At 47.7% G+C, this 27,268-nt stretch overlaps 1 protein-coding gene across 1 annotated transcript in view; it reads right to left on the reverse strand.

Moving 5' to 3' along the window:
- Trpm8 (transient receptor potential cation channel subfamily M member 8) overlaps nt 1–27,268 on the reverse strand; it is a 62,830-nt gene that overhangs the window by 28,064 nt on the left and 7,498 nt on the right. The window contains exons 5-14 of the mRNA XM_048344143.1: nt 25,246–25,418; nt 19,368–19,542; nt 18,193–18,260; nt 15,853–16,050; nt 14,061–14,163; nt 11,446–11,564; nt 7,047–7,337; nt 5,313–5,408; nt 3,836–3,965; nt 2,281–2,426 (exon numbers count right to left, since the gene is read on the reverse strand). Coding sequence (XP_048200100.1) covers nt 2,281–2,426; nt 3,836–3,965; nt 5,313–5,408; nt 7,047–7,337; nt 11,446–11,564; nt 14,061–14,163; nt 15,853–16,050; nt 18,193–18,260; nt 19,368–19,542; nt 25,246–25,418 — 1,499 coding nt within the window. The remainder of the gene's footprint in view (nt 1–2,280; nt 2,427–3,835; nt 3,966–5,312; nt 5,409–7,046; nt 7,338–11,445; nt 11,565–14,060; nt 14,164–15,852; nt 16,051–18,192; nt 18,261–19,367; nt 19,543–25,245; nt 25,419–27,268) is intronic.

Consider the following 27,268-nt stretch of genomic DNA (forward strand, 5'->3'; position numbering starts at 1 on the left):
CACGGGTCCTCATTAACGCAACCGTACAGGGGGATGTTTGCAAACTCTCCCCTCAACCTCGCGCGACCCCCAAGATCAATAACCAATCAATAACCCCCTGTCCTGCGTTACAAGTTACCCAGATCCTAAGGCAGCACAAGAAAACCATTTAAAATTCTGTCTGATGTTATCTTAGTTCCTAAGTTCAGTTATGTAAGCTTTAAAAGAGAGCGCTGCATGAGTACAAATTCAATAAACCTATGAATTTTAACCAACTCGAATTCTTATTATGTTGGTTTAAACAAGTGTCTCCCTAACTCCTTTCTCTTTCATGATGCAAAACTCGAGCGAGCTCAGCGGAGCCTCCGGGGACTCCTTTCCGGAGGCAAATGAGACACTCTTGCTGAGAAATGAAAAGGAAGTCGGGGAGGGAAGAGACCGAAGTCAATTTAAGCTGAAAGGCATCAGAAAGCTTTCTCCATCGGTACCAGCCCCGGAGGGCGGGCCAGGAGGGGCTTCCAGGAAGGCGGACATCAGAAAACTCACTTTGCCTCTGAGGACCTCGGGGTGGGCACAAATGTGACCACCTCAAAGGAACGCAGGGGTCTCCACGCAGGGCCTGAGGAGCTGCGGGGGTCTGAGGGCAGGACGGGAGAGCTGAGGTCCACCCGGCCTTGGCACCCGCCCCAGAAGGGCTGGAAGAAGGGAAGGAGGACCTCCCCTGGGCTCTGCCTCGTCCCCCCCCCCCCGGGGCTCAGGAAGGACGAGGTGCAGCCCACCTGCCATGTTAGATTGGGGGGTAAGTCTCTCTAGGCTGGGGTGGCCGCCGGGCTGGTTACAGGGTTTGAGCACAATGTCTGCCTCTCCCCGCCCCACCCCTTGCCGCATGGTACAACTGATCAGTTCGGCAGATTGGCGCCCGGTTTAAGGACAGTCAGCGAAGTCGCAGATGAGCGGCGCGTAGCCCTGCCGCCTCTGAGGAGGGCAAGCAGAGGGAATGTTCCAGGACCTCCCCGATTCCTGCCTCCTCCTAGCGGGTGATCCCCACCTCCGTGTGTGTGTGTGCGCGGCGAAGAGGAAATACATGGTGGGTGTGGCCAGTACCTGTTAGTCAACTAAGCCGTCCCGACCCGCGTGGAAGAACCACACGCCCCCAGCTGAACATGAGCTCCGGCCTCGCCCGTCTAGTAAGCTTCAGTCTTACTACGCGTGATAACTGTACCTTAATGGCTCACATCAAGAGCAGCCTCGTGGACGGGGGGCCCCCTGGCAGCCATTCCCTGTAACTGTTACCACCCCCATCTCGCAGATGAGCCACTGAGCCGCAACACCCTGAACCTGGGTTCGGGATGCTGTGGGATGGACAGAGACCCGGCTCGTGGTGACGTCGCTTCCCCTGACCATGGCTCAGATCTTCAGTGTCCTCCAGAGGCCCGCTGCCCTCACTCAGCTTGGTCCTGATGCGGGAGAACTTGTAAGGAACGGGGTCCGGTAGGAGGTCTTGGCCACTGGGGCCAGGTCCTGGAAAGGGCGCCTGGGCCCTCAGTCCCCATCATCCTCACGCTTCGCTTCCTGGCTGCCATGAGGGACGCATCTTCCTCCACCACACTCTGCCCCCCCTCCCCCACCCCCACCCCACCCACCCCCCACCCCCCCGCCCGTGCTGCCTTACCTCACAGAGGCCCGAAAGCAATAAGGGCAACCTGACGTGGGCTGAAACCTCTAAAACTCTGGGCCCAAAGAGCCCTTTTCTCTTTTTAAGTTTATTGCCTCAGGTATTGTGCCGCATTAACAGCCAACTGTCCAGCCGTTCCTGGATCGGCTCTTAATGGAAGGACGCCTACCAATGCTGATCGGTTACCATCTCCCATATCATCCTTTACCCAGCCGCCCCTGCAATGGGTTTTATATTGGAGAAGAAAGCTGTGTGTGTGTGTATCTGTGTGTGTGTGTGTGTGTGTGTGTGTGTGTATGCATGTGGCGGGTGCCAGTCTTCTTGAACTCAGGGCCTGGGCACTGTCCCTGAGCCTTTGTTGTTCAAGGCTAGCGCTCTACCACTTGAGCCATAGCTCCTTTTCAAGCTTTTTTTGGTGATTCATTGGAGGTAAGAATCTCAGGGACTTTCCTGCCCGGGGTGGCTTCAAACCACACCTCAGATCTCAGCCTCTGGAGTAGCTAGGATTACAGGTGTGCGCCCCCCAGTGCCCGGTGAGAAAACTTGTTTTCGATGTTATAGTTTTCTTCACTGCCTCCGGGGTCCAGGCCCCTCCCTGGGTACATCGAGGACTGGGTGCTGCTCACCTGGACCCCAGGCTGGGCGATGAAATGCTGGTCTGTGGCCTCCACCGCCAGCTCCAGACAGTTGCTCCCGCCCCAGGCCTCGCAGGAGTACACCAGCAGCTGCTCGGCCAGGTCCTCATCGCTGCTGTAGCACTCCGTGAACAGCTCTGCGCAATCACCAGAGAGGGGCCTGTGGTCGCGGCCGGCCAGTACGGCACGCCGGCCAGCCCCGTCCTGCCGACCAACCCCCTGAATGGACGTCTAAGGCACAGAGGGGGACGTCACGGCCGGCCCCTGGCTGACATTCCCCTTGAGGGTCACCGTGGTCATCGGGGCATGCGGACGCTGGCTGGGGGCTTCAGCTGTCTTGCGTACAGGGAGTCACGGCTTTGGCAGGAGGTAGGCAGACGAGCCTTGGTCCCTAGCAAGCTTTGGCTCCCCTTCATTAAGGGGACCTCTCCTCCAGCTCATTCGCCTTAGGTGACTTCTGGATGATCTTTCTTTACGGGGGAATCACAGCCTGGAAACACCCGGCCAAACAACAACTAAAAGTAGAAGGCACATGAACCTATATTGCGTTTCAAGACCTAATGAAAACGACACAGACGCGCCGTTCCTGGAAGGAATTGTTTCTGTTGGGCCAGCCCTGGGGCTGGAATTCAGGACCTAATGCTCTCACTTAGCTTTAGGGGTCAAGGCTGCCCCCCCCCCCACTTGATCCACATACAGCTCTACTTCTGGCTTTTTGCCGGTTAATTGGACGTAAGAGTTTCAAGTATTTATCTGCCCAAGCTGGCTTTGCACCCCCATCTTCAATCTCAGTCCCCTGGGTATAGGATACCAGGCATGAGCCACCAGCGTCTGGCTCGGAGAGGAAATTTTCAGGATAGTTGAAACCATTGCTTGACGGAGGTCATTCAGAAATAAACATCATACCTTTGAAACTTTAAAAGGTCTAAAGAAACAATGGCAGGTTTCCATTTCACTATGAAACGAAGGGTGAGGGTATTGTTTCTATCGGATAACACAACAAACACAGGACAGTTACCACACTACCAACTTAAACCTGTCAGGTGCCAACTATGTCCCAGATGATCCATCAGAAGTCATGTGTGGTGTGGTACGGTGTGTGTGTGCGTGTGTGTGTGTGTGTGCGTGTGTGTGTGTGTGTGTGTAACTGGCTAGCTTACTTGAGATCTTACAAATCAGGTAAGATTTGCGCTGTCACAAAGTCTCAGCAGCACCCAGAAACCCACCCTCAAGCTCACTGGGGTGCTGAGTGACTTAGAGCTAGGCCTGAGCGCGGCCCTGGACGGAGAAGACAAAGCCCAAGACGGCCACATTCATTCCTGGGAACGGCAGCCGGTGCCAGAAGCAGAATGACTGCGCGCGGTGCGTGTACTCTCGGCTGAGAGATCCACAGTCCTCAGGAGAGCAGAGGACCTCAGACACTCCACTCTTCTCAGCCCCCTCGCCCACGAGGGCCACCAGCAGGACGCCTGCCCCACCACAGACCCCTGCCCCCCACGCCACGGCGGGCCCCCCTCCCCCCTCCGGCCCCCGGGGGGAGACTCACCCACTGCGCGGGTCTCGTACTCATTGGCCAGCTCCTCGGACTCCCCAGCGGCATTGATGTCGTTCTTCACTTTCGCCAGGGTCTTCAGAAGCTTGCTGGCTCCCAGGGCTGCCAGAGTGCAGCCCCGGGTCTTTTTTTTAATGGGGGTTGGAGCAGAGAATTTTAGGTTAGTTCAAAATACCTTGAAGTGTTTGGGCAGACATAAGCCCGGGGCAAGGACAAACTGGCAGCCCAAGCAGGAAATGGTGCCGCCGACTACTGCTAACGACTCAAAGTAAAAGTTGACAGGATCACTTAGAGTAGCTTTGAATCTGAATCCATGTGGTCTGGAGCCTAGGGTTAGCATAGGAAAAGAAAAGAGATCTCCAGGCACCCGTGGCTCACGCCTATAATCCTAACTACCCAGGAGGCTGAGATCTGAGGATCACAGTTCAGAGCCAGCGCGGGAAAACCCTGAGATGCTTGTGTCAATTAACCCATAAAAAGCCAGACGTGGAGGTGTGGCTGAAGTCACAGAGCACCAACCTTCAGCTGAGCTTTGTGTCTGAATTCGACAATATCCAAAAGATCTCAAATAGTAATCCTAGCAGGCAAAATAGTGCCAGAGGGGTAAAAATACCAAACTGAAAACTCTGTTACAGCCACGAAAACCGCTGGAACAACCGGCACAAAACAGGCCTAAGACCAAAGGAAGAGAATGGAAGACCCAGAAATAAACCCACAGACCTACAACCATTTACTATTTGATAAGAGAGCCGAAAACATAGTCTAGAAGAAAGACAGCCTCTTCCATAAATGGTGCTGCAGAAAAACGGACACTGGACCCTCGTCTATCACTTTGTACCAGAATCAATTCAAAATGGATCAAGGATTTCACGTTAAGATCGGAAACCACGAAACGATTGCAGGAAAGAGTAGGAGACACAGTAGTACCCCTCGTCACAAGCAGAAACTTTCTGAAATCAGATCCAGAAGCACAGCAAATCAAAAAAAAAGACTTGATAAGTGGGACCGCATCAAACTAAAAAGCTCCTGCATGGCAAGGGACCACATACAAGGAAGAGAACTTTAGAAACAATTAAACCCTCCCAAAGCCAAAGCAGGATTTTTACAGGTTGTTTCCTTATTCACATTGTAATAAAGGTAGATATTATTATTAGCATTTTTTATTTTGTGGTGCTGGGGGTCAGACCTAGGACCTTGCGTGTGCTGGGCAAGCTCTTAGAAACGAATTTTTCAATGAAATCTGAATGCCTCCGCCACCCGACCAGCAATCGCCCCCACGCACGCTCCTGAAGTAGGAGCCTGGTGCTGGTGTCATCCTCTCCAGACACGCCTACCCCCCTCCCCCCCGCACCAGATACACCATTTTATCGCTGATGTCTGATGAAAGTTTCGAGAGATGCAAACCTGTTCCAAAAAAAAAAAAATTTAAGCATGCATTGCTTAGAAATCCAGCCATCATCTGGATGTTTACCTGTTCCCAGATGACTTTGGAGAGCTCCTTTTTGTTCTGAAGAATGGCCCAGATAAAGAGAGCTTGCAGGGGGTGCCGAGTAGTGAAAGACACATCCTGGAAGAGGCCAGAGGAGGGGGGGTCACCCTGTGTGAATGGGAACCCACGCAGGTTCCTTATGCTAAACCACGACACGGAGCCAAGAAGGCCCGAGGAGAACGCCCTGTAAATGGAGGGCTCTGCAGCTTTGTATGAGTCCCCGAATCACAGAGATGTGATTTTTCACCTCTGCAACCCACCAGGTGGTAAAATTGGGCACACAATCTTTCATCTATTGTAAGACACAAAGTGGAACGAGACAGGAAAGCGTGAAGGGTGGGGGGAATGTGCTGAGAGCGTTTTTTAAACGGAATGGCCTCTGACAGGCCAAAGAAAAAGCAATTCTCCCTCATCATCTAAACCCGTTTCTCATCTAGAAAAAAAAAAAGTCATTCGAATTAAGTGTCTAGCTTCCCCATGCTGTAAGCCTGATGATCAGAACATAAAATGTGCTCATTTGAATCTGATATATCGATTCGAATACCAGCTCTTATTCATGACTCTGTATCTGTCAACAGAACACTTTCGAATAGAAAATGACTAAATGTATATTATTATATGTTCCTTTTCAACTTACCTGTAGGTTTTTCTAAGTCTAAAATGCATAAGGCATTTCTCTATTTCAGAGCATTTTTACCTTATATAGTGTCAACTAGAAGCTACACACTGCCTGTAAACATATAAATGGCTCGGATTTTTGATACACACAACCGCACACATACGCACACTAAAAACTTGAAATCACAAAAGATAGTGACCTAATTTGGGTTTCCCAGAAGAAAAACTAAAATAAAAACTTGAGGTTAAGTAGTTTATTTGGCAACTGATCCCAGAAAAACCAAATAAGATGGTGAAGAAATGAGATCGGTGAAGAAAAAAGAATCAATAAAAGGTGCGCTATCAAGTGAGTTGCCACAGTGGGTAACTGGAAATCAAATCCACTAACTACCGATGCCAGCTGTTGCAAAGTGAACCTGCCTTTAGATAAAACGGAAGGCCCAAAGCAACAGGCGTGCCGAGGGGGTACGTCCACAATATCTCTTTCCCTGGATACCAGGATACCATGGATACCTTCATACAGAGAAGGGCATCTGGGAGTTCTTTGGGCCTTTACATGGACAGAAAGGAGCCGTTGCTATAAAAAGCAGCTCAGAGCCAGGCCCTGGTTGCAGCTGCTCAGGAGGCTGGGATCTGAGGAGCATCACAGTTCAAAGACAGTCTGGGCAAGTAAGTCCACGAGACTCTTATCTGCAGTTAATCACTAGAAAGCTGGAAGTGGAGCTGTGGATCAAGATAGGAAGCACTGGCCTTGAACTAAAAAGCTCACAACAGTGGCAGACCCTGAGTTCAATCCTCAGAAGTGGCACACGCGTGCACACACACACACACACACATACACACGCACACGCACGCGATGCAGATCACGTTCAGTAGGCCAAAACACGGGATGACCTTCGATGGTTCCTGCTCCTTGCCAAATGCCTTCAGAAACATGCCACACCACACTTTGCAACCAAGGGAAAACCCATCATGGCAGCACGTTGGCTACTCTGTGACAATGAGGTAGGAAGGTAGAGACGTGCTTCCCCCCCCCACCCCCCCTCCAGGAAAACTCCAAACAACCCCACTGTACAGCCCCCCGCCCCCGTTACTCACATGGAGCTCCACATCCACCTCATCCCTGCTGTTTCTGTCTTCCTTCCAGAAGCTTCTTCGGAAGTTCGCGACCAGCTTCCAGACAAACGTGAGGAGGGTGTCGTTGTAGGAATTCTTGGCGATCTGCAGGTTCTGGTACACCAGGCTGCTGAAGTGGCTGGAGAAGAGCTCGGTGAGGACCTCGTCGGTGAGGAACTTCTGCAGGTTCAAGCCATTCTCCAGAAAGAGGCGGACGAATTTGGGTCTGTCCTTTATGAGGGCTGTGAACATGACTTCTTGCAGGTCAGCCGACTAAGGAGAGAGGGGGAAACACCATAAGGAGAATCACACTGTAAATCCCATGCAGAAAACAACAACAGCATGGTTTACTTTCTCAGACAGAGTAACGCTCTCTTCAATTTTTTTTATTTTCTTCCAGTCCTGTTTGGAGACTAGGATTTCTCCTTTCCACTTCAATACAACATGGGATCACAGTTCAGATACCTGGATGGCGGAGGAGCCTGGCAGGAAGCATGGAGGGCAGCCAGATGGGGCTCGGGTGTGACCTAGACTCTCTCTCCTGCAGGGGTAAGTAAGCGCAGCCGCGGCAAGATGAGGCTGTCAGGAGGCCGCCTCAGCATTCGGCATGGTAGAAGCCAGCAGAGCGGGGGGGGGGGGGGGGGGAGCCCTGCCTTTCTCTGGAGGTGACAGTGGACGCCGCCCGAGGAAGCCGCCGGTCCTGAGGACCTGCCCCGACACTCGGATCCCAAGCACGGCCGGCGAGATGGAATGCGGCCAGCCGCCCGCAGACCTCAGGCCGTCAAGCAAGCATCCGGTCAGGTCACACACCCGGAACCCGTGAGTCCTACCCGACCGTGCGTCCTTCTAAACTCCGGTCCCTGAGCTCGCTAGGCAGGTACTCTACCCCCCGCCAGCCTCGCCTTCGGCCTGCAATCATCGGTTAGCTTCATTTCCACTTTCCGAGCTCCTGGTAAAACGGATCCTTCGAAGCGCAAGTCTGTGCCACCATTTAGAAACTCAGCCTCAGCCAGGCACCGGCGGTGCCCGCCTGTCATCCTAGCTACCGAGGAGGCTGAGATCTGAGGATCGTGGTTCAAAGCCCACCTGGACAAGGAAGTCTGCGAGACTCTTATCCCCAGTAAACCACAGGAAGACTGGAAGTGGCGCTGTGGCTCGAGTGGTGGAGCACTAGCCTTGAGCTGGAGAGCTCAGGGACAGCGCCCAGGCCCAGCGTTCAAGCCCCACGACTGACTAAAAACAAACAACAACAACAAAACACAACAATTCAGAGGCTGGGAATATGACATAGTGGTAGAGAGCTCGCCTCGCAGGCATGAAGCCTTGGGTTCGATTCCTCAGCACCACATACACAGCAAAAGCCAGAAGGGGCGCTGTGGCTCAAGTGGCAGAGTGCTAGCCTCGAGCAAAAAGAAGCCAGGGACAGTTCTCAGGCCCCAGGACTGGCAAAAGAAAAAAAAAATTCAGAACCGGGCACGGCAGCTCATGCCTACAATTCCAGCACTCGGGGGAAGCGGGAGTCAGGAAGATCACAAGTTCCAGGCCAGCCTGACCTGCACCGAAAGACCCTATCTCCTCTCCTCTCCTCTCCAAAATCGAAAGATCCATTAACATGCACATTTCCACTGTGGAAATCCAGCTCGGAAGACAGAAGCTCTGGCCCTCATCCGCCGGCATCAGGCGGCAGCTGCTCCCATGAGCCTCAGCGGCCAGGGTCCCCCGGCTCTCTACCACTGCCTACCCGGCCCGCTCTCCTCACTTCTGGTCGCGGGCGCTTTTCCAGCAGCCATCTCATGCCAGTGGCCGCATCACCGGGGGTTTGTTTCCATCTAATACTGCCCTTCTGGCACTCACCTAAGGCCTAGGGAAGGAACCGTCAAGGGTCCTCTAAGTGCTCACATGATGGATCCTTCTAGGCTCAGTAGGAAAGAGGCTCCCTGGGGAAGGTGACATTTTCTCTGTCCTCCGCACTCAGCACTCCACATTCCATTTCAACTCATTTGCCTTCCCATCGGACACCGGGACTTGTGACAGCACGGATTCGTGGGAGGCCACCCATCGATCTCTGGGACAGCAAGCCCCGGGTGGAGCCCAGAAGTCTGCACTTCTAACCAGTTCCAAGGCTGTGCCATCACCAATCCAGGGACCGCCCTGTGGGGTGCCCTGGCCCACGGGAACGGAAAACGTCTTTGCGGTCTGGCACACCTTTATCTTCACACCTTGATTCTATCGCCTTTCAGCGTTTCGAGCTAGAACACGATCGGGGCCCTGGGCCTCAGTTTTCTCCTCTCTGGAGCAGAGGGCTGTGTCTATGAGATGATGAACTCTTTCGGAGATGCAAGCTGAGGGTAGGCCCTCAAAAGAGTGGTAGATAACTCTCCTTCCTATAACATCCGTGGAGCTCCGGCATGCAAAGCTGCAAAACGATTTCACCTCTGCTTTGATACCAGAAGGTCCGCTAGCACGAGGAAATGTCTCTGTGCGTTGTCGAAATCACGCAAATAGTATCATTATTCCAGAGACCTCTGCATTTGTGTGTGTGCATGTGTGTACACACGCACACGTGCGTGCTCGTGCACACACAAGCACATGCCTGGTGATTGAACTCAAGACCTGAGCACTAACCTCAGCTTCTTCACTCAAGGCTGCCACTCTAGACACTGGAGTCACAGCGCTACTTCCAACTTTTTGGTGATTAATTAGAGGTGAGAGTCTCAACGACTAAATAGTTGAATAGTAAGCAGCTGTAGAATGCTCAGTGTCACTCCTCTAAACTATAAGCATTTTCTGACTCCATCGTGGTAACACACATGGAGACGGAGGGATCATCTCCACGTTCAGGGAAGCACTGGTGGGTCTGTGTGTAGTCGCCAGCTCCCTGGGAGGAAACGCAGGCCCTGACTTGTGGTGTGTTGCTCCCACTGGGGCCAACTCTCGGCTACTAACTTGCCATCCCTGAATGCAGGATTGGGAGTTGGTCTGCTCCAGACCCCAAGTAAGAGCAAATAGTAAATTAGTAAAAACTAATTAGGGGATGGTCATTGCGATTACTTGCTACGTTTCATAACGTATTTAATTCTGCACGTGTGCAATTCAATTTTTTTTCTTCATGATGGCCACTTTTCCACACCTGACTCATGGACCCTGGCTAGAAAGGTAACAGCCGGCTCCTGTGAGCCAGGACGGTCTGGCATCCGCAAGCCGCAGTGGGAGGAAACCGAGACAAGGTCGAGGGCCTTGCCGGCAGGCAGGCTGACCGGTGTCTACACAACGCTCTCCCCACCGCGCCCTTCACCGTGACGAGCTTCAGCCGAGTTTCATCTCAGTGTGCACCCCAGTTCACGTTCATCTGTACCACCTGACCTTCTGTTAATGGGACATTTCACACACAGACATTCATTTGGGAATCGATTAGATTAATCTGCATACAGTCCAACTTCCCCTCCATGAACCAAAGCGTTTCGAGGTGTAATAGGATTCATTATAATGCAAAGACTAAATACAGCATAATGTTTGCTAAAGGGAAAAGTAACCTAAAAGATTCATGAGGCTTTATTTGCGCCACCATCATTAAAATTGATCGCACGTTAACGCGCAGCGAGTCTCAGCCTTTGCTTGTACAATGGTGCGTCTGAATGTCTCTTCTGAGCCTGGCTATCAAGGGTGAAAGTGATGAAATATCTACACCTTCAAATCAGTATGTACATTCGAGGAATCAAATACATTCTCACTGACCACTAATGACTTCAGTTAATCCAGAGGTGCAGAAAAGAAAGAAGCTGCCTTGCAAATCTGTGTTTGACGGTTACTGAACACAGCTTCTGAAGCTGATTGAAATTTAGCTGTTTTCAAGAGGAAACAAAGAGAAAACGGGCCCTTGAACACTACCCAGGAAGGTTCTGGAAAAGAATACTGCTTTTATCGCTTATGTAACGTCCATATTAAAGCGCTTGTGCCACCCGGGATATTCAAGGATCTGGCTCGAAGAAACGCGTGGCGAGCCTTCAAAAAAACATCACTCTATCTTTCTGAGATTCCGCTCACTGCTGATAAATCTCTTACCTTCCAATATTCCTGCCTCTCATCCACTCCCTGTCAGGTATAAAAATCACCTCTCCTCTGGCGTGGCTTAAGGACTGCAAGCCCTGGATGTGTCCGGTGATGCTCTGTGACCTTATCTGCCACCCTTTCCCTCCACCACCAGCCCTTGGCAACGCACCTAAAAGTGCAGGTCACCATCTCAGCCTGCAGACCAGGAAGGCGAGGCTCGACCACAAGGACAAACCAGGAGAGAACCATCCTACAAGATTCCCAACGGATGACCCCGGGAACGCGGCAGCCACGGCCGAAGCCAGGGGGAGCCCGAGAGCGGCTCCTTTACCTCCCACCGGCGGTCGTTGGTGAAGATCTCCTCGCTGGCCAGCTCCAGCTGGTTCCACTCCAGGAGAAGCTTCAGCTGTCCGTTCCAGTTATCCCTGTCCTGTTCGTTGGTGCTGAAGGCTGTCGGCGAGCAGCAGCGCCAGGGGCCCCCGAGAAGAGGAAAGAGTCAGAGACCATTTTTGGTGGCCAAGGATCAAAGCAACTCATCAAATGTGATCCGTGCGTCCTGTCAGAAGCAGACACTTAGAACTGACAGAGTACCTGGCTGTCACCCGTTCTTATCCACCTTCTGCAGGCTCTGATAGGTAATGAAGGGCAACCGGGCTGTCGTAACATCTTTCTGAACAGCATTCAGTGTGGCATGGTGCCATTTCCTCATCGATCCAGATTCTAAAGGCATTATACTTCAAACATCATACCTGACTTACACTACATTTAAAGCTACAAAAAATAATTTGTCATGTCACACCCATGTAATTCTTGTGTGCTCCGGGGCTAATATTTTCTATACCTAGACTATCTTGTATTATATACACCATAGCCCCCTTTAAATAAACACTAGAGTCGTTTTATTTGGGGAGAGGGTTTGTCAGTACTAGGGTTTGAACACAGGGTCTTGCCCTTGTTAAACAAGTGCTTTAGCTTAAACCATACTCCTGTCTCTCCTTTTGAATAAATACTGTTACAACCAAATTTCTGGCAAGCACAACAAGAATGTGTGTAATGAGCAATTAAATTGCACTTGCTATGTGCCGGGGCACTGTCCCTGACCTTCTTTTCACTCAAAGCTAGTGCTCTACCACTTGAGCTATAACTTCGCTTCCAAGCTTGTTTCTTATTCTTTGGAGTCTATTAGAGATAAGAGTCTCACAGACATCCCTTCCCAGGCTGGCTTTCAACCTCAACCTTCAGATCTCAACCTCCTGAGTAGCTACAGGTGTGAGCTACCAGTGACTGGCTTGGCTTGTACTTTTTAATCAGGCAGAGCAACTCCAGAAGGCTGGGTTCTGCCAATGATGTATTTATATTTCTCTCTTTCCTTCCTTCCTTCCTTCCTTCCTTCCTTCCTTCCTTCCTTCCTTCCTTCCTCCCTTCTTTCCTTCCTTCCTTCCTTCCTTCCTTCTCTTCTTTCTTTCTTCCTCTCTCTCTCTCTCTCTTCCTTTTTTTTTTTTTGGCCAGTCCTGGGGCTTGAACTCAGGGCCTGAGCACTGTCCCTGGCTTCTTTTTGCTCAAGGCTAGCACTTTGCCACTTGAGCCACAGCGCCACTTCTGGCCTTTTCTATATATGTGGTGCTGAGGAATCGAACCCAGGGCTTCATGTATACGAGGAAAGCACTCTACCAGTAGGCCATATTCCCAGCCCCTTTATACTTATTTCATCTGCTGTCCACTTTGGTGGGATTCTAAGACAGCAAAGACCACAAAGAATGGGCTAATCTGAGAGCCATTCTTAAGCTTCAGGCGATTTGTTAACTCCAGAAATCAATGCAAAGATCTGTAGCGTGTGTGATCAGTGTGTGCACACTTGTGGGTTACATACACGTAGCTCTTTAAGACTATGGTCCAAACTTTTTAAATAACATTTTCAAGGAATGTTATAAGAAACCTACGAAGATATTCTTTACAAAAAAAACTTCTACAAACAGCTTTGGGACAGTATTTTGAGAAGTATAATGATATAAAAATTCTTATTACGTACATGTATCCAAGGAAATTTGCCTCTCCTGAATGATGGTAGTTACTATGTCTCTCAATCTATTATAGTCTAAATTAAATGCAAGATGGTACAAGTTACACGTTCCTTATCGAAAATGAATGAGGCCAGAAGTACTTTAGATTTTAATTTTTTTCACATTTTGTAAAATGTATGCAGAATAAGATATCCTAGGGCCCAAGATAAAGCATGAAATTCACATGCATCTTTTACACTGTCTGAAATTAGTTTGATGCAATTCTTTTTTAAAAATCTCATGGTATGGAAATGTTCCACTCGTGGCATCATATCAGCACATAAAAAGTTTAGAGAATTTTGCATTTCAGATTTTCAAAGTATGGAGGCTCGGGGCTGCAAAAATAGCCTAGTGGTAGAGTGCTTGCCTCATATACATGAAGCCTTGGGTTCGATTCCCCAGCACCACATATACAGAAAAAGCCAGAAGTGGCACTGCGGCTCAAGTGGCAGAGTGCTAGCCTTAAGCAAAAAGAAGCCAGGGACAGTGCTCAGGCCCTGAGTTCAAGTCCCACGACTGACAAAACAAAACAAAACAAAGTATGGAGGCTCAACTTGTTCATTAATAAAGCTGTTTGTGTGTGTGTGAGTGTGTGCACATGCGTACACAAGTACTGGGGCTTGAACTCAGGCCTTATACTCTATCTTAGCTTTTTCACTCAAGGCAAACACTCTACCACTTGAGACACACCTTCACTTCTGGCTTTTATCAGCCCAGGCTGGCTTTGAACTGTGATTTTCAGATCTCAGCTACCTGAGTAGCTAGGATTCTAGGCATGAGCCACTGGTGCCCACTAATAAAGCAATTTTAAAAAGAAATACAAGTCATCCAGAACCCACAGACAGAAGCACAAGGTGCAGGTTTTCAGAGCATTCTCGCTACTCACCTTTATACAGAGCATAGGAGATAGCATTGCTCACGATCTCATCCCCTGCTTCTTCCATTTTAATAACTGTTAATAGATGAGAACTTTCAAGAATTTCTTTGAGCTGGTAACATTAAAGAATAAAGCTGTCAGTTGACATGTTTTAGGCACCAAGAACATAAAGTTCTCTCTGTTGGTGAGAGATTTATTCCATCTTTTTTAAAAATTCCAGATCTCCTTCCAGCAACAATAATGCCTGTGCCCCTAGCTTCTAATTTTTAATTATAATAATAGGTCCTTGACATAATGAAAGTCAAATATTGAGGGTTCAAGAATACACATACCAGGGCTGGGAATATGGCCTAGTGGCAAGAGCGCTTGGCTCCTACACATGAAGCCCTCGGTTCGATTCCCCAGCACCACATATATGGAAAACTGCCAGAAGGGGCACTGTGGCTCAGGTGGCAGAGTGCTAGCCTTGAGCAAAAAGAAGCCAGGGACAGTGCTCAGGCCCTGAGTCCAAGGCTCAGGACTGGCCAAAAAAAAAAAAAGAATACACATACCAAAAATCCCTTATCAAAATGCTGAGCACCTGTAAGGGTAAGTGTACAACGACATGTGTATATAAGTGTGCGTCTGTATGCATGCATGTGTGTTGCAGGTGTGTGTACACATGTCTGAGTGCTGTGCATGTGTCTGTGTAACAGAGCTTGGTAGATCTCAGGTTCTCAACTGTCTAATGGAGAAATAAATAAAGAGCAGGTACCAAAAGACCACAAAATCCAAGCATCGTCGTGAAGTCTGATGCAATAGAAATGCAAAGTTCAAATGCGAACAAGAGCGGAGAGCACTTGGTGACTGAATAGATGGAACTTTCTTTCTTCCTTAATTAGTGTGCATGCATTGTATAAAGAGGGGTTTTGTGATATTTCCATACATATGATGTACCTTAACTTTCTATAATATCCTTTGGGATTTCTGTGCAATGTCTAACTTTAGAACTTTATAATGAGAAAAGTATGGACTGGGTCTATACAATTGGTAATTGATTCTTATTCAGAAAATAACAGAAGTCTAGGATGAATTTTTAAAAACTGAAGTATGTGGCTTCAATAAATAAAATAAACATCCAAAAAAGGTTTTCAATGGTTTCCTAGTTTTCTAAAGTGTGGGGTACTAGCCAGGGTCTCAGCTGGATGGGAAGATGAAAAGGTGCAGTCGAAGAAAGCCATTGAATTTGACGGTTAGGATGTTCCTGGCTGGTGGTTCAAGTTTCGGCTTCCTTTGACATGAGAAAGGTGGAAATGCACGCTCTCGTGTGTTAAAATACTCTCACAATCATGGCAATTCCCATAACACCACCTTTCTCACATAGTCAACCAAGAAATACAAGATTGTTGAAGCCAAACTGCAGGCCAAGCACCGTGACCAGCCAAGTATTGTATGGTGTCGCTTTGGCCAGTAACTAGAGGCTCCATTAAGTGTTGGCATCTTGAAGCTGTCATGCCCAGGGATCTGTTTCTTCCCCAGCGGTGATAAGGGCAAATCACGGAAGTGCATTTGTTGGCATCGTGGCCTCAAGAAAGATGAGGAGCTTTGCCATCAGGCCTGGCTTTAAACCTGTATGCTACCGTATTTCAGAAGGGCAGGCCCAATGTTTCCATTTCTCCCCAAAACACCTGGGTTGGCCCAAATCCAGACTCAAAGTCATGAGGAATAATCCAACCCCCGCAGCTGCCGCTGGAGGCACAGCTCCGTTTCCATCCGCTCAGTCCCCGATCCTCAGCCCCCAGCGGCTCCCCCCCAAACTCACCCACTTGATCCAGCTCTCGGTCTCCTCCTCCGGCAGCCGGGACACTGTGCGGGGTAAGAAGCGCACCAGCTTCTCCTTGACCATGGACGAGGTCAGGGTGTCTTCCACGTCCACCAGGCTGGCGATCACGTCGGCGATCTGCCCTGAGCCTTCCACCACCACGCAGGGGATTTTACTCTTGATGGAGGTGTGGATGGCCTGGGAGCGGACACGGAGGTGGACGGGGTGGGAGGAATCTTGGTGAGGGACAGAACTCGTACCCAACGAGGCTTTGAGTCAAACACACGGATGCCCTACTTGCACTTCTGCTCTTGGGGCATTTATTTCAAACCAGAAACAATTGCAAATGTTTGCCCTTGCCTAAAGAAAGCAAGTGGGGTTACGGCACGCCATGCTGTAGCAAGTGACACAGAGAAGCGGATACCCATGACAGCTGGCACTGTCCATAAATAGCCCCCTGTGCAAGCGTCTACCGTTCCAAATATTGACACACTCTAAATGACAGCTATGGAGGCACGCTTTCTAAAGTTCCACATTATCACTGACAGCTTATCAAGAAGAAGTTACCCATACTTTTTTAAAGTCTAAAACATCTTCAAAGCAGCAGCTCTGAAATGTCGAATTTACTCGTCCATTTCCTTCCTTAAGTTTTCTTGTCCTAACTATGAACACAGAATAAAATGTTTCTTTCCCAAATAGATATACCCACCACACCAGGGTTTCCTTTACGGCCACTGCACAGACCTGTGTAGGGGAACCGGCAGCCTACAGGGACCGTGTGTGGGCAGCTGCAGGACTGGTGCTTTCCCTAAGGACAACAGGGCCCATCAGGCAGAGGAGGGGAGAGAAGGGGTTGGTTGGCTCATTGCCTGCACTTCACCTGGGAGCCAGCCCGTATGCTGGAGGAGTAGCCAAAGAGACCACAGCTAGGGACTTCCCCCCTGCTTGTTGTCCCAGTTCTGAGGGGTTGTAAATGTCTGAACAAAGCTATGGGAAAGCCACACCTCCGACCTGTGGGGCCTTCACTGTTTTCCTCCACCCTAGGTCACAAAGTCTTCATTCCAACCACCTTCCAATTCCTTTTTCTCCATCTCTCTTGCCAATCGTCTCTCCCCCCGCCATCAGGTCTTTCTTTACCCATCTAATGACTACTATATATTGAAAAAAAATCTATTTAATTATTCCCTGAGAAGTATTTTACTGTAAATCATTTCATGTTTTTAAACGTCTGTGAACGATTTCTATTTAACCATGGTCTCCCAGTGAGTATGAAGTGAATATCGGTTGGATGAATGGGTGAATTAATGAGTGAGTCAATGGAAAGACCATTGTCCCACAAAAAGAATGAAGAGATGGATGCTTGGCTGTGACTCGAGTAGCTTGGCCAGCGAGGACGCCGCAGTGCAGGGATATACCCTGGTCAAGGCTGGGGAGGGAGCCAACGGCTGCACATACCTTGAGTCCCAGCTTTGGAGTATAAACATGATGGGAAAGGACACCGAAATTAATGTAAAAGAGGAGTTAGACATTACTTTTTTGTTTGGTTTGTTTTTGTTGTTGGTGGTGGTGGTTTTGTGCCAGTACTAGAGCTTAAAAATCAGGGTCTGAGCTCTGTGTCTTTGCTTTTTCACTCAAGGCTGTGCTCTACCACTTGGGCCACATCTCCACTTCCAGGTTTTTGCTGGTTAAGACGAGATAAAGCGTCGGGTTTGTCTGCCTGAGCTGGCTTCAAACTGTGATTGTCACACCTCAGTCTTTCCAGTAGCTAGGGTGACGGGCGTGAGCCACTGGCAAACTGGCCAGCATCGCTGTCGTATAAGCTCCTATTCCCAGACATCCCTAGAAAACGAGCTCTTGAAAATGGTGTCTTCAACCGCAGAATAAAGTATGCTCGTACTCCACTCACGTTCCACACAGAGGCTGGGAACCCAGTTCCTTCCCGGAACCTCCCGAGGGCCCATCTGTGCTCTGAGTCCCTTCGGTTCGGGCCCCCTTCACGTGGAGTCCCGTGTCTCGGGGAGACGCTGGTGGGCCTGCCGTGGTCTGGCAACATCTAACTCAGGGTCAGGCGTGTGCTGCGTCCGCATGCAGATGAGGTGAGCACTGTTTCCCACTCCACGTGACACTAAACACACACGGGCTATTTCTGTGGGACTAAATTCTCCTCCCAAAATTCTGGGCTGAGGCCCACCCTGAGCCTGTTCAGGGCGGTGAGAAAGCACAGCGTACTAGCTGCAGTGAAGAAACGGGGTCATCGTAGAGTAGATAAACTCCAAAACCCTGCAAATACCACCCGTTAGCTTGCCAACCAATCTCCTCAAAAACCCAAGCAGGACCTACTTTCAAAGTCTCTCGCCCACCTCCCTGGGCAAAGCACACGATGGGGATCTTGCCACCATAGTTGGAATCTGAAAGACAAAAAAGGCAAGTTTCTTCTGGATCCCGCGGAAATAGCCCCCGGCCTGAAGGAACAGGTGCACCTGGACGTTCTGCCCCATGAGCCCCGGGTGGCAGCCGTACAACACTCCTGGGATTGACACTGACACCCTCTACTCAGCAATCACAACAAAGAGATCTGGGCACCCACCTAGCCGTCATCTGACAGGGATCACGCCACGGTGTGTCACAAATATTCAAAAGGCTACGTTCTGTGCTTGATTTACTTCTGCTGACATGCTAAGCCCGGTACGAGTTTATCCTTATAGCAATCGTTCTCTTATGCATTTACCACTATCCTAGGCCTTCTTGAGTGTGTCAGAGATTTGCATAACTAGGCGTGCTTTTGATGGAGTTCGGTACGTTTGTAACTGTATTTCTCCATGTATGCTCCACTGGGGAAGAAAGACAATGAAGATTTACACCTCCAGCAAGTCCCTGCCTAATGTCAGTTACCCGGCCACAGAGACACAAGGACAGCAGGACACAGCTTGCCCTCAGTAAGACAAAGTGCCTGCCACCGATGGCCACATGAGGGTCTTTGCTCACCAGCTGCAGCCTCCCCTGGAAACCAATATTCTAGGCCATTCTATCCCAAAGAAGCAGCTAAGGTTCAAAACATGCGGTGGCCTTCCAGTCGTCACACTGGTGGGTGGGGTTTTACTCATTATTCCATCTTAGCTACTGGCACTGCTTTTTCAAGTTCCTATTGGCAGTCATGGATTTCGTTTGTGCTTACATGCTAATGGACAGTCAGACCACAGACTTCCTGTATTTCAGATGAGAGCCCGCGTTGAAGGGCTCGTATCACGGTGACCTTGGTGGAGGCACACCGAGGATGCTGCAGGAAGAAGGGGAAGGGCAGCTGAGGGAAGGGCAGCCGAGGGAAGGGCAGCTGAGGGAAGAGCAGCTGAGAGAAGGGCAGCCGAGGGAAGGGCAGCCGAGGGAAGGGCAGCCGAGGGAAGGCCGCTACTTAGGAAGGGCGGCTCTTCTCACAGTGACCCTTGTCATTCACCACTCAGCAGCAGGCAGACGGTGGTGGTGCTCTGTGTGTCCCGTGCCCTTTCCCTAAGACTGACCTTGACTGGTGCACTCCGAGATGTACTTTTCCAGCTGGTTCCGGAGCTTCGCCTCGACCGTGGGGTGCCCGTGGCAGCCGTTGTCCACAAGCAGCAGGTGGGTGTGGTTGTTATCCAGGATATACAGAGGGTCTCTCGTGAAGTCATCCATGATGTACTGAGCTGAAAAGTAGCCCTGACAAGCACGGAGATTTGTCTGTGAGATACGTGATAGCAGTGCTGTGATCTTACGAAGGCAGATCTGAGGGGCTTTTCACTGCACTGCTGCTCCCTCCAGACTCCTACATTCAGAAGGGTCTCGGGGGTACCAGAGGCTTCCTGTTAAGTATGAGGAAATGAAGAATCACATGGGTGGGCTTGCTTGGTCATGATTACCCAGAGACAGGCAAGGTTGTGATCCATTCTCCTGAGCACTTGTGTATAAAGTCACTGAAATGGATGGCATTCAAGAAACTAGACAAGCCAGGCACCGGTGGTTCACATTTGTAATCCTACCTACACAGGAGGCTGAGACCTAAAGATCACAGTTCAAAGCCAGCCCAGACAGGAAAGTTCATGCGACTCTTCTCTCCAATTCACCACCAGAAAACTAGAAGTGGCACTGTAGCTCAAAGTGGTAGAGCAGTAGCCTTGAGGGGAAGAGCTCAGGGACAGTGCCCAGACCCAGAGTTCAAGCACCATGACCAACGAGAGAGAGAGAAGTTATTTCAGGTCAGGGGGCAGTGGCTCACGACTCTAATCTCAACCACGTGGGAGGTAGAGATTGGGAGAACTGCAGTTTGTAGGCTGGTCTAGGCCAAAAACAAATGAAGAAGAACAAAAAAAGTTAGACTTCATTTCAATTAATAAACCAGTCATGGTGATATTTATCCATAATCCCAGCTACTCAAGAAACTATAGGTGTTGGCCAGGTTGGCCCTGGGAAAATACTAGACTCTACATGAAACATTACTATAGCAACAGGTTTGGGTGCATGGCTCGAGTGGCAGAATGCCTGTCTAGAAAGCATGAGGCCTTGAGTTTGAAATCTACTACTACCAAGAAATCAATGAACAAAACAAGATATCCCCACAACTCAGAATAGAATGTGAGTGGAAATCTTAATGGGGAGAGAAAAGTTGTTGATTCTTCTAATGACATAGATGAAATCAGAATAAAGGTATAACGGAAGTTAAATTTTCAAACATTATGGTTCTATTCTCTCAGTGTCCTTGGCCTGACAGAGGCCGTAACCAAGGAGATTCTGAGTACAACATTGGCAAGATGACACGGGAGGGAGGGGCTCACAAATGTCTCCGGGGGTCTCGTCCAGAACATAGCCTTGACTCTACATCCTTAACCAGGACAGGATAACAGAAGAAGGCATCGATGACCAACTTCTCTAATGAAAAAGGATAGAGACAACTAAAAGCCATTGGTTAGCGAGCTACAAGGATGACTGAGGACACCAGGAGTTAGGTTTGTAACACTAGGGTTCGAGAGACAAAGAAGCCCCACCCCATAGAGGCATAAAGGTCTTTGAACTCGTCATTCATTTCTGATTTTAAATGCACATAAAAGGAGGATGTCTTTAAATAACAGGTAAGTACTTGAATGTGAAACCCTACCTATTAGTGGACTGCTGGAACCACCCCCACCAATTGTCGTGCCAACTATTCCGGAGGCCTGCAGGCATTGCTTATTGTGGCTCTCGGCCCTTACTCTGGGCATTACAGATGAGAGCCCAAGGTATGGGCAAATGCAAGAGTCTTTGCAAACTACTGTTTACCAGTAACATGGTTACAAGCCAGTGCTGGGAGGATCTACTGAAAAGCTAGCAGAATTTGAGTTCATTCATTTTCTGATTCAGAGCAACATATAAATAATCATTTCCAAACACACCAGCCAAATCCACCTCCAAAAAATTACTTTGAGTAAAGACTCCATTTAAGACACTAATAAAATTTCAAGCTTGGCTGTGGTGCCTATAAATACCAGCTACTCAGGAAAGTGAGATCTGAGGATTGTAGCTCAAAGCCAGCCCAGGCAGGAAAGTCTGTGAGACTCTTATCTCCAATGAACCAACAAAAATCAGAAGTGGAGCTGTGGCTCAAGTGGTAGAGGGCCAGCCTTGAGCCGTAAAGCTCAGGGTCAGCACCTGATAGGAATCCACTTAATTCTCACAACTCAGCACTGCTCTGAAAAGAAAACTAAAACTGAAAATAAGTGTTTGTAATCAAGGCTTATAATGAACATTAGCAGTGACCTAACAGTATTTAACAGTGCTTTAGCAACACTTAAAACGCCTCCTCAAGCGCTCCAAGGAGAAGGGGCTCTCTCTAATCTGCCTCAACAACAAGTAGCCTAGAAAATTTTGCAAAACAAGAATCATGAGTAGAAGCCCAGACTACTTTCTAGTGTATGCATAATACCATAATCATTTTTTAATTATAGTACCGACACTACAGGGGAAATATGATGGGAAATGAAAGAGGAAAAATTATGTAAGTGATCCTACAAGCAGGGTAAATTTCAGTGTTGTGAACATGGCATTCTTTCAGTCTTGATTATGTTACAGCTTTATAGCCTCTTCTGCCAATGGTGGGGTTTGCAAGGAAGCCATGAGTAGAAACCACACAGGAAGAGAGGCCCAACAAAAGTATTATGAATGGTTGGTTTCCACAAAAGACCAAACACGGTCATTCAAAGAAACAGGAAAGAAGCCAGGAAACCAACCACAAAATTATATGAGTTTGCCATGAAACTGTACTAAGTCACTAGAGATGGTCATTAGCAGACACATAAAAGGAATAAAAACTAGCACTATAATTTAGGAGTCTAAAAACAATACGCGTTTACTGTAGAAATGAGAAGTGCAGAACAAGGGAAAATTAAAATTATATTTAATGCTGTGATTCAGTAATAGCATCAAGACTTTAGGAACATTTAGTCCTTTTCTAAGCATATATATGCATGCATTACATGATATTATACTTAAAATTAAAAGTATTTCCCATGCTATTGAAAAATCTTTGGAAAGATTTTGATAACACTGTAATTTTCCTTCATATAGCAATATAATATTTCTGAAGATGTCTCTAATAAGTGTTACTAGATAACAAGTATCTATTAATAAATATCTATAGTAGGCATTACTAGATATTTAGGTCTTGTAAGAATGCTAAGTACTTGAATGAATAGTTTTGCCCAAATATTAAATTCTCTAGTGACTGCTGGAAGTATAATTTTATGCTCTTAATATACATTTCCAAATATTTTTCTAGAAAGAACCCAAATTTGCTTTTACTTCAAAAATTTATAATGGTCCCACACTTTTGTATGTAATAGAAAGCCCTAAGATCAACAATGACTAGACCGCCTTTCTTACTGCTTAGGTGAAATCATCTAACTCAGAGCAATTACAGACTAATTTTTTAGTTTCCTTATAGAACCCTCACTAGTAATTTCTCTATTCATAATTTCTAGCTCTTGAATCAACTTTGGAGAACTTTAGATTTATAGGAAAATGGCATGTGTAGTGAGGGTTTCAGACATCTTGATAGGCCATAATGGGTAGTATCCTGAGTATTTTTTCAGTATCTACTATTACATTTAATTTCTCAGGTCCGTGTATTCTTTAAATTGTTAAAGTTATTTCAAAGAACAAGAGGGTCTTTCTATCTTTTTTTTCTGATTGAACATCATTTCCTCCTTCCTCTGAGCTTTGCCAGTGACATTACTCTCTAATGTATTTGGAAATTACAGTGTCTAAAGGACCTGGAGACATGGCTCTGCCACTTACTAGATTGTGTGCTCAGGGATTTTCTGTGCCTCCATTTCCTCAACTATAATGAGAGTGTAATTGTAGTACTAACCTGACAGGTTGTTGTGAAGATCAGATGAACTGGTATGTGTAAAGCACTTATAATAGGACCTGCAACATAATGTTGTCATATAAGCATCAGCTCCTATTATGATGGTTATTGAACTATTTACTTTGTTTTCTACTAATATAGAGATGTGGCAATACATCTCACTCCTGAGTGCAGCTTTATCCGTGCTGAAATATTGATAAATCTATTTTCATTAGCAGGGCTTTTGAAGTGCTCTGAGGTCACATTCTTAAAATCACACTATTAACCTAATAGTCATTTACCACGTGGTTGGCTGTCTCAATTTCCAAGGAGTCAGTGCTTTCTGTTGTAAGTCTTACATGTTCATTTCAAATTTTATTTACTTACATAGAATAAGTACTCAGGAAAACACTGCTACAATTCAAAAATGTTTTACTCGGTGTAAGCGTGTATGTGTGTATGTGTGTGCATCGTGGGGGGGGGGTCAGGAGGTGTGTGCTAGTACTGGGGCTTGAATTCATATCCTGAGTGCTATCCTTGAGCTTTTATTTGCTCAAGTTTGGTTCTCTACCACTTGAGCCAGAGCTCCACCTCCATCATTTTGCTGGCTAACTGGAGATAAGAGTGTCATAGACTTCCCTGCCTGGGCTGGCTTTAAATTGTGATTCTTAGCGCTCAGCCTCTTGGGATATCAGCTAGGTTTACAGGTATGAGCCACTAGAGCCCAGCTTCGAGAAAGTTTTACTTTGTAGGTGGTTTTATGGTTCTGTAGAGTATCTGACACAATGAAATAAACTCTGAGTTGACTCCATATTTGTAAGGAACAATGTCAACGGTGAAAACAATGCTGGGTGGCACTCTGCCCCGTCCAGCCGGCCACTCCCCTCAACAGCCTGATTTAGGTCACTCGCCTCTGAAGTTGGCATTTGATAGGAGACCATTGTGCCATTCCTTATCAAGCCCTTAATAATAGTAATAAGAGCTACTATCCACTGTACACAATTAAGTAAAGCTATCCCATCATAATACAAGGTTATTATTTTTTAAAGAAAGCAACTCAGAGAAATGAACAGCCACCAGGAAAGGTGCGGCTCCCGAAGCCCAGTCTTCTCTCCCTCCACTCATCATACTGTCTGCTTGAAGGGGTCAAGAAATGCCTCCTGCTCTCTGCTTCCCCTTACAAGTCTCAAACTTGGTACCACAGACAAGAGAGTCGAACGTAAAACCCCCCATTACAAACCTCAAACTCCTTAAAATGCACTGTCAGACAGTTATGGAGCCCAGACAGAAGGAAGTGTCGGTTCCATTTGGATTTCTCAACATCCAGATTTCCTGAACCAAATCTTCTGAGCAGGGAACACTTGCTGCTTTCCGGTCCTCAACTCACTAGAAATCGTTTTTGTGCAACTCTATACTTAACATAAAACCCTTTAGATCTACCTTGTCATTTTATTTAGCTATCGATCTATCTATTGACTGATTTATTTGTTTGAGCCAGTACTGGGGCTTGGACTCAAGGGCCTTGCTTTTTCATTGAGCTTTTTTACTCACAGCTAGTTGCTCTACCACCTAAGCTGTCTCCACCTCTACCTTGTATTTTAATCATGAAATACGCATTGATTACTAAATACATTCACAGGAAATGTTCAGAGGGGTAAATCTCACAGCCTTCTTCATCCCTAATAACAATCTCGATAAGTAACCACCAATATGAATTGCTGTGAGCTCAGCACAGCGGTAAAGGATGACGCGAGCACCTAAATGCTTCAGGAATTCATTCAGGTTATGATCACAAAGAATGAAGGACCTGAATGTAACTTGAGATTGCTGAAGACAGATATTAATGCAGAAAATATATCTATCGCTAGCCCCTTCCTTAAAAGTTTGGAGTTCCTAGTTTTGAGTGTTTGAGATTCAAAAGCTATTGTTGAACGGCAGGCTTTCAGCTGGCTCTGTCACAGAGCCCCACCCACGGAGAGCCCCACCCACTGCCTTCGTCTTTCTTCCACAAGCCCTTGCGGGTCTCCCTCCCCTGTCTCCTCTACCTCATCACCGCCATTCCTGATGAGCGTGTCGCGGTTGGAGACCATGCCCCAAGCTGCAATGCCAATGGCTACGATGTTCTCTTCTGAATTCCTGCTGATGGTGTTGTCTCTGACTACCTCCCCGATGTACTTCATCAGGCCATAGTGGGTGCCTCCCGTAAGGATCCAAGCACCTGTGGATGACGAGAGAACGCAGTCAGTAGGTGGTGGGTCGGCTTTCCACCCTGTGCGCGCAGATCCCTAGAGAAGCCCTGCTGTCTGCCGGCCCCAGGACGCAGCAGGGGCCGTCATGCAGCGGAAAAGCCCTGCCCAGTACTGCTTGGCAAGGAAGGAGAGCGGAGCCCAGGTCCTCCCAGCAAGGAACTTGTTACACAAACCTCAGACCCCACTCTGGACCTTAGCTGCTTTAAGGGGAGGGACCAGCAAATCTGCACCTGTACTTAGCCTCTAGGAGATTCTTTGGAAGAGCAGTGCACACCTGGCCTGAGCCTACAAGAGCCAGTGAGTGCAGCTCCGAGAGTGGCCTGCTCTAGCTAGGCCCTGAATCAGTCAGGGCAGAGTGAATTGTCCTCCGATGGTCCTGGGGCCAGTAATTTTGCTTTGCTTTATTATCGCATAAAAATGTCACACCTTTTAAGGCTTTATGTTCGGCAATATGGACAGCGCAAAGAGGTTTTTTGGCTGTTTGCACAAAATCAAAGCAAATAAAAAATCTGTAATATTATTACTTAGCAAGGACTCTAAGGTGATCTATTGCCCGTGCAAGAACAGTAACAATTGTCTTCAGAAACGAAGGAGAGGCTCAGTGAGCTCTTACATCAAAGACCTTCCAGAATGTAAGATGAACTGCAGCAAGACCCTTACAGAGTTCATACCCACCCCCTCCAGCTAGCTCGCACAGGTCTGTACCCCTCCCCGACATCCCTTTAAAATGAGGCAACCAGAAGTGACTAACACCGAAAAGTAGGAGATGATTGCCTTCCTGACCCGGGCCAAGGCCCGGAGTTCAAGCCCCAGTACTGCCGTATGCACACCCACGTGTGCACCATGGACGCACACTTCACTCCTGCCGACCTAAATGGAACCTTCCTCACTAATATAAATAGAATGGAGGATTCTTCTTGGCCAAGGACTTCAGTCTGTTTCCTTTGGCTATACCCTAGCATCTAAAACAATTCTGTGTGTAAAGTAGGCACTTGTGTTGTTGAATGGTGACTACTAGGTGTTCAGGATTTCACACCAAGGAAGCAAAATTATGCCATTTCCTAAAATAACTACCTACAGTAACTCCTTGGCTTGAGCAGGAAGTTGAAAATAGTAAAAGAGGGGAAAGTTTGGTTTCTTCTATGTATCATACAAAAGATGTTTCCTTTCTTTTGTCAGTCAGCTCATCTTTGTAAAAATAAGTTTCCACAACTCCGATTAATGGAATCTAATTATGAGGAAACAATAGTCAAGCCTAAGTTGAAGGACAATCTACAAAGTTGTTGACATTTGCTCTTCATTCTGTGATGGAGACAAGAAAAGGCTGAGATCTATGCTAAGAGAAATAAGAAGTGTGAGTGTGTGTGTGTGTGTGTGTGTGTGTGTGAAAAAACTATACATGTGGTAAATGGATTTGGAACCCAAATGGAGAAAAGTGAATTTGCTCTAAAGAAAATTAGTTTAATTGTCTCAGGCTGGAAACTTTTGCTAAGATGTGTAAAAAAAATAATCGGTTCTTAAGAGAAGCACACTAACAAACTTGGGTGACCGGATACCTATGACTCAGTCTCCAAACCTGTAACCCCTAGATATGTATGGAACAAGGAAAGGCAAATACTAAGTCTAAGAGAAACACACATTGTATATTATTCCTACCCCTTCAGTACACTTGGAAGCTTTCACAACAAAAATGTTATGAAGAATGAAAAAGCTGCCTATTTCAGGTCACCATTAAATGCTTTTATCACACTCAAATGGTTCCTACGATCTGCCAGGCATGGTCTCGTATATATATATATATATATATATATATATATAT

The sequence above is a fragment of the Perognathus longimembris genome, chromosome 4 (genome assembly GCF_023159225.1).
Source record: "Perognathus longimembris pacificus isolate PPM17 chromosome 4, ASM2315922v1, whole genome shotgun sequence".
Classification (NCBI taxonomy): domain Eukaryota; kingdom Metazoa; phylum Chordata; class Mammalia; order Rodentia; family Heteromyidae; genus Perognathus; species Perognathus longimembris.